This window comes from Bufo bufo, chromosome 2 (assembly GCF_905171765.1).
Source record: "Bufo bufo chromosome 2, aBufBuf1.1, whole genome shotgun sequence".
Lineage (NCBI taxonomy): Eukaryota > Metazoa > Chordata > Amphibia > Anura > Bufonidae > Bufo > Bufo bufo.
In genome coordinates this window covers 430088499-430095800 of record NC_053390.1, presented here as the reverse complement: position 1 = coordinate 430095800, position 7302 = coordinate 430088499, and the positions used below count along the sequence as shown (strand labels likewise).

The 7302-nt window shown below is 45.2% G+C and overlaps 1 protein-coding gene and 1 non-coding gene across 2 annotated transcripts; one reads left to right on the top strand and one right to left on the bottom strand.

Annotated features, from left to right (window-relative positions):
* Window positions 1-961: 961 nt before the first annotated feature.
* LOC120989346 (cleavage and polyadenylation specificity factor subunit 3-like) lies at window positions 962-3307 on the bottom strand. Its single transcript, XM_040417394.1, has one exon. It carries the CDS (start codon window positions 3267-3269, stop codon window positions 1191-1193), a length of 2079 nt encoding a protein of 692 aa, XP_040273328.1. The 5' UTR covers window positions 3270-3307; the 3' UTR covers window positions 962-1190.
* A 1434-nt stretch (window positions 3308-4741) lies between these two features.
* LOC120992943 lies at window positions 4742-4932 on the top strand. Its single transcript, XR_005777128.1, has one exon. It is a non-coding gene; the product is annotated as a U2 spliceosomal RNA (small nuclear RNA).
* Window positions 4933-7302: the final 2370 nt, after the last annotated feature.

Here is a 7302-nt window from a genome sequence, read left to right as displayed (position 1 = left end):
CAAGAGGTAGTCCCCTGAAATGGTCTTCCAACAGTCTTGAAGGAGTTCCCAGAGATGCTTAGCACTTGTTGGCCCTTTTGCCTTCACTCTGCGGTCCAGCTCACCCCAAACCATCTCGATTGGGTTCAGGTCCGGTGACTGTGGAGGCCAGGTCATCTGGCGCAGCACCCCATCACTCTCCTTCATGGTCAAATAGCCCTTACTTTCAAAGTTTTCCCAATTTTTCGGCTGACTGACTGACCTTCATTTCTTAAAGTAATGATGGCCACTCGTTTTTCTTTACTTAGCTGCTTTTTTCTTGCCATAATACAAATTCTAACAGTCTATTCAGTAGGACTATCAGCTGTGTATCCACCTGACTTCTCCTCAACGCAACTGATGGTCCCAACCCCATTTATAAGGCAAGAAATCCCACTTATTAAACCTGACAGGGCACACCTGTGAAGTGAAAACCATTTCAGGGGACTACCTCTTGAAGCTCATCAAGAGAATGCCAAGAGTGTGCGAAGAAGTAATCAAAGCAAAAGGTGGCTACTTTGAAGAACCTAGAATATGACATATTTTCAGTTGTTTCACACTTGTTTGTTATGTATATAATTCCACATGTGTTAATTCATAGTTTTGATGCCTTCATAGTCATGAAAATAAAGAAAACTCTTTGAATGAGAAGGTGTGTCCAAACTTTTGGTCTGTACTGTATATATAAGAAATAACTCACATATTAGGTATTGCCGTGTCCGTCATAACCGGCTCTTTAAATATATCACATGATCCACCCCGTCTAATAAACACAGTAAAAATAAAAAATGCTATTTTTGTCACCTTACATCACAAAAAGTGCAACATTAAGTGATCAAAAAGGCATATGCCCCCCAAAACGGTACCAATAAAACAATCACCTCATCCCACAAAAAATTAGACCCTGCATAAGACAATCAACCAAAAAATTGTAAAAACTATAGCTCTAAAACTTTTTTGTTACCTATAAAATATTTAAGGTTCTGTTGCTTCTTATTCACAGCTCCGGTATCAGTCATTCCAACTCATTATTTACAGCCTGGAACATCAGATCAGAAACCACTAGGGATGATTTAGGCAGATCCAGCAATGGTTAGGCTCATTCACATACGAGCCATAGGTGCCTTACTTATTAAAAGGAAGCAAAAAAAAAAAAAACACAGAGTGACAGGTTAAAGGTTGGCAGGGCCGAGGGCGTTGTATAGTCTTTGAGCTGCAAGCTGCACCAATTCCCGCAGGGATTCATCTTCATCCAACCCTTCCTCACATTCCACGGTCCGAGTTTCCAAAGACAAGATGGCTGATTTTCCGTCCACAGTGACTGTGACAGTGTTGTCATCGTTACTGGTCACGCACTCCTCGCCAAACATGTCCTGAAGCATAATCTCCAGTCTCTTCTTGTACGCCTCCATGTCCACTCCTTTACTGACTCTATGAGTCGCCGCTTTCTGTATACGAGGATTTGACTGCAGCTCCAGGATCACTGTGGCCACGATGTCGGCATACATATCATTGGAGGGATTTGCCACCCACTCCAGTATAACCATTCCTTGCTCCTTTACCACTGTGATTGCCTTGAAGACCCTCACACAGTCCTTTTCATTCACCTCAATTTCTTCTACTTCTCCTGTGAGCTGCTGTAACTGGTAAGATAACAGGTTGAAAGGGCCTGTGTAAGGAATCGCCTGTGTCTGTGTCACCGTGCTCATCGCCAGATCAGTGTAATTGGAGAGGTCACTTGGAGAAAGGATATGATAGTTGAAGTTTTTTTTGACGAGGATTCCCGAGATTCTTCGACCTTGTCCCGGCTTCTTATCAGCAAGCAAACCCATTACCTTGGCCAGTTTTTCTCCTTGGAAGTTTAGGGTAACAGCTTCAGTGTTCCTGGGGTTGTGAACTTCAATATCGACCTCGTCATTGTCTTCATATTCACGGATGAGAGCAGCTTTAAGACGCGCCATTTCATTCTGCTCACCGTGCACCAGTATCACATGAGGGGGCGTTAGTGCACGGATAAATTCACTGGTTTGCTGGTAATCTGTGTGGGCAGAGAAAGAAATGTAATCCACAGACATCTTCAGAGGCAGCTTCTGGCCAGACATGGTGGTGATCTCCTCAGGCTCCGACATTATGTGCTTTGCTAGCGTTCCCTCCACACAGTACCCAGCGATGATCACACCGTTTCTTTTATCGGTACACCAGCTCTCAAACAGCTCTCTAGATAAACCGCTCTGTATCATACCCGGAGAGGCCATCACTATACTGGGACCTATGTCGTCAAAGTGATCCATGCTCTTCAGGTTGCTGATGTGCTTGAAGACAAACGGGTTATTGACGTTGATTTGCTTGCGGATCTTGTCGTTCATAGCGTTGACATAGGTCTGGTAGACGGCCATACACTTCTTAGCCAGCGACGAGGCGTAGTAGATGGGGATGTCATGTAGCTCGGGGTGGTTCTGCCAGTATTCATCTAAGATTAACAGAAGTTCTTGAGCTCGTCCAAGAGCAAACACCGGGATGAGTCCTCTACCTCCCCTGTTCACGATGTCATGTACTGTGTTACAGAATCTGGCCTCCCTCTCCTCCCGCTTCTCATGTATGTGTGTGCCATACGTTGACTCAATGATTAGGATATCTGGCTTAATATTTGGAATTTCTGCTGCCATGAGATGTCTGTCCTCTTGTCTGGAGAAATCCCCAGTGTACAGCAATTTGACACCGGCAATCTCGATCATAAACATGGCGGCCCCCAGGACATGTCCAGCGTGATAACACCAAAACTTGATTCCTGCTACTTCTTTCACTTCATGGAAATTGATAGTCTCAATTTTGTCCATACTGTCGTCTAGGTCAGTCTCTGTGTACAGCATTTCATCCGCAGAGATGTTACTGACTTTGACGCAATCTGACAGCAGCCATCGATAGATTGCCTTAGTGGCATGGGTCATAAATGTCCTGCCTTTAAAGCTGGTCTTCTGCAGAAACCATGGCAGTGCCCCGCAGTGATCCAAGTGGAAGTGACTTATCAGAAGGAGATCAATCTCTGCAGGATCAATCAAATCAATATATGGAAGGGCATCCATTCCTTCCAGCCCCGGGTGAATGCCGCAATCCAGCATGATCTTTCTCCCTTTGAATTCTACGATAATACATGATCTTCCGACCTCCTGACCAGCACCAAGCGGTCTGATCAGCAGCTGGTCACTCTCCTCCGCCGGGATCACACTCTCCGCTTTCCTCTTCACAGACATCTTCAAACCAAGCACACTCCCGGTCCGACTTCCGGTCTCTATGTTTTTTATCACTATCTGTCCGTGCCAGATTCTCCCCGCCACTTCCGGTGAAAAGTGTTCCCCACAGGAAGGTTCCGCCAGTTCTTACCCGTTCTATGTTGGGTTGCGCAGGAAGGAGCGGCTCGGTAGGTGAGTGATAGCCTGGGCTGTACAGTCTGTGACAGCGGTGTGTTCTGCTGGTACCGCTCCGTGCTGATCTGCAACTGGGCCTCAAGTTTACTTATCATTGGAGCGGTCTCCCCTAGCAACCAATCAGATTTGAGCTTTCATTTTCCTGGCGCAGGTTACAACATGAAAAAAGTGATCTTATTGGATGCCGTGGGTGACCACACCTCGTAGTCTGCTGCCTCTGCTCTCTACAGCCCTGTCTGTCCCCTGCGTCCCTCCGCCTGTTTACAGGTACTACTTGGACACTGGGAGTTGTAGTTCCACAACCGCTACAAGTCACTGCTATGGAAATCATGGCAGCCGTCTAAATTTTTCTAGTTATATCACACAATGATACCCCCTGGAATTTCCGAAAGTCTCCCAAGAAAAGGGGAGACCTCCCTGAGAAGTGGACGCCGGGTCAGTGGCAGGGGGAGCCACCATTTGTCCCTGCTCGGTATTGCATGTGTATTTACGCTTGCGCAGAGTCTGAGCATGCGTGTACAAGTATGGCACCTGCCGCTCCCTGGTGAACCAATAATGATGGGACAACCACCCGCTATAGAGGAGGGGCACTGCAGCCGACAATATAAAGCGGGCGCACTGGAGAGCACTGACCGGGGTTCTAGGGTGTTGGTTTGGGAACATTTCGAGGAACATAAGGTTCACACAGAGTTTTGTGGAGGATGATTTGAGGCAGACTTTCCTGCAGGTTCCTCAACCAAAGCCAGAAGTCGATTCATAAGAAGTATAACGGAAGGACATATACTTCTCCTTCCTGCTGGGTCCACAGGGTCGGCCTTAAAAAACCCACAGGAAAATCTGCTTTAGGCCTCAAGCACACGACCGTACTGTGTCTTGCGGTCAGCAAAACACAAGATACCAGCAGTGTGCATTTTGCAGAACGGAACGTCCCACCCTATGATAGAAATGCCTATTCTTGTCTGCAAAACGTTCAGTGCTTTTTTTTTACGGGGCTGCGGAACAGAGCAACAGATGCGGACAGCACACGGAGTGCTGTCCGCATCTTTTGCAGCCCCATTGAAGTGAATGGGTCCACATCCGAGCCACAAGAACTGCGGCTCGGATGCGGACCAAAACAACGGTCGTGTGCATGAGGCCTTAAAGGGGTTTTGTGTAAAACTTAAATAAGAAAAAGTATACATATTAGGTATTGCCACGTCCGTAACGACCTGCTGTATAAAAATATTACATGACCTAACCTCTCAGGTGAACGCTGTAAAAATAAATAAATAAAAACTGTGTCAAAACAACCAATTTATATCGCTTCTCGGCCTTTTGGCTAAGATCATGTGTAGTATCTGTTCTTATCAGTTTAATATCTGATACATCCCCTATCTGGGGACCATATATTAAATGGATTTTTCGAACAGGGAGATGGAAAAATAGCTTGCTCTGTCCACTCCACGCATTGACCTGGTATTGCAGTACCTCCAGGACCGGTGCAAAAAAATATATAAAAAACAACCAATTTATTGTTCACCTTGCCCCATAAAGAGTAATAATGAATGATCAAAAAATCATATGTACCCAAAAATTGTACCAATAAAAACGTCAATTCTTCCTGCAAAAAACAAGCCTCTGCACAAGTCGATCGGCAGAAAAATGGCGTTCAGTATATGGAAACACAAAAACATAATAAAAAATAAAAAAAATGCTTTATTATGTATAACTGAAACAACCAAAGACAGTAGACATATTTGATATCGCATCCGTCACAACCTGCTCTATAAAAACAGCACATGATCGAACCTGTCAGATTGTCTCGTAAAAAACAAAAAAATAAACATGGTGCCAAAACAGACATTTTTTGGTTGCCTTGCCTCACAAAAAACGTAATATAGAGCGATTAAAAATTATATGTACCCCAAAATAGTACCAGTAAAACTCTCACTTTATCCCGTAGTTTCCAAAATGGGGTCACTTTTTGGGCGTTTCTACCATAGGGGGGTGCATCAGGAGGGCTTCAAATGAGAGATGGTGTCTAAAATCTAGTCCAGCAAAATCTGCCTTCCAAAAACCATACAGTGCTCCTTTTCTTCTGAGCCCTGCCGTGCGCCCTTACATCAGTTTACGACCATATGTGGGGTGTTTCTGTAAACCACAGAATCGAGGTAAAAAATATTGAGTTTTGTTTGGCTGTTAACCCTTGATGTGTTAAAGGGAACCTGTCACCGGGATTTTGTGTATAGAGCTGAGGACATGGGTTGCTAGATGGCCGCTAGCACAACTGCAATATCCAGTCCTCATAGCTCTGTGTGCTTTTATTGTGCAAAAAAAAACGATTTGATACATATGCAAATTAACCTGAGATGAGTCCTGTCCCTGACTCATCTCCCATACAGGACTCATCTCAGGTTAATTTGCATATGTATCAATTTTTTATTTTTTTTTACACAATAAAAGCACGGCAAAAAAGTGAAATTTAGAAATTTTATCTCCATTTTCCTTTAATTCTTGTGGAATACCTATACATAAAAGTTTGTAAAATCAGTTTTGAGTAACTTGAGGGGTGTAGTTTCTACAAAGGGCCAGAATAAATCAAAAAATAAAACTGCAGCACTCGACGGTCTTCAATTCATGCTGGTTTATTCACCAAAAATTGCGACGTTTCGACCTCCCGGTCTTTCTCAAGAGTTGAAGACCGGCGAGTGCTGTAGTTTTACTTTTGATTTATTCTGGATGATTTGGGGATACTACAGGCTGGTATCCAAAACTGCGGGCACACCACCATCGAGACTTTGTGCTATAGATTTGTAAGTGCTGCTATTTTTTTTCTTTTTTGAGTTTCTACAATGGGGTCATTTATGGTGGGTTTCTACTATGTAAACACCACAAAGTGATTTCAGACCTGAACTGGAAGTGGGTTTTGGAAATTTTCTTTAATGGAATAATTGCATGTCTTCTGTGTTTTGTACCCACTTCTGCTTTTGGCTACCAAATCACAAGCCAATTCTGATGGTACCATACAGGCCTTACAGCTGCTACACAGACCGGATCCGTTGTGCGTCTCATTTTCCCTTCCTTCTGACAGATCAGAAGAAGGGTCAAATAAATGATGATGTCAGCCAGGCCGAAAGGCAAAATAGTGGCCAAGTCATGAAGTGGGGTGGGTGGGAACAGCATGAGAAGTCCACAGAGTGGCCCTATGACATAGTGGTGAGGTGGAAGCATCAGGAGGAGGCCACAGAGTGGCACAATGACAGTGTGGAGGTGGCGGCAGCATCAGGAGGAGGCCACAGAGTGGCACAATGACAGTGTGGAGGTGGCATCAGGAGGATACTACAGAGTGGCACAATGACAGTGTGGAGGTGGCAGCAGCAGCATCAGGAGACCACAGAGTGACCCGGTGACAGCGTGGGGAGGTGGCAGCAGCATCAGAAGACCACAGAGTGGCAAGGTGACAGAGTGGAGAGGTGGGTGGCAATACAAGTACCAGCTGAAGATGGTAGATGAAAGAAGGATACTTGGCATCAGGCGGGTGGCAGCATCAGAATAGTAGCTGAGGCAGGTAGCCAGAAGAAATCGGTCTCTTTTGTGAAAGTGTTGGTGTGGCACCATGGATGATCTAGTCTGATGCATCAGGAATTGGTAGTTGGAAATCCTGGCTGATCCACGCCTGATTCATCTTGACAAAGGTCAGTCTCTCCACATTTTGGGTGGACAGGCGAGTTCTGCTTGGGGTAACTATGGCCCCCGCCGCACTAAACACCCGCTCTGATGCCACACTACTGGCCACACAACTCTGCTAGTTGCGGCCACAAATCTAGTTTGGCTGCCCAGTAGTCCAGCGGATGTTCAATGTGGGGTGGCAAGGTAGTGT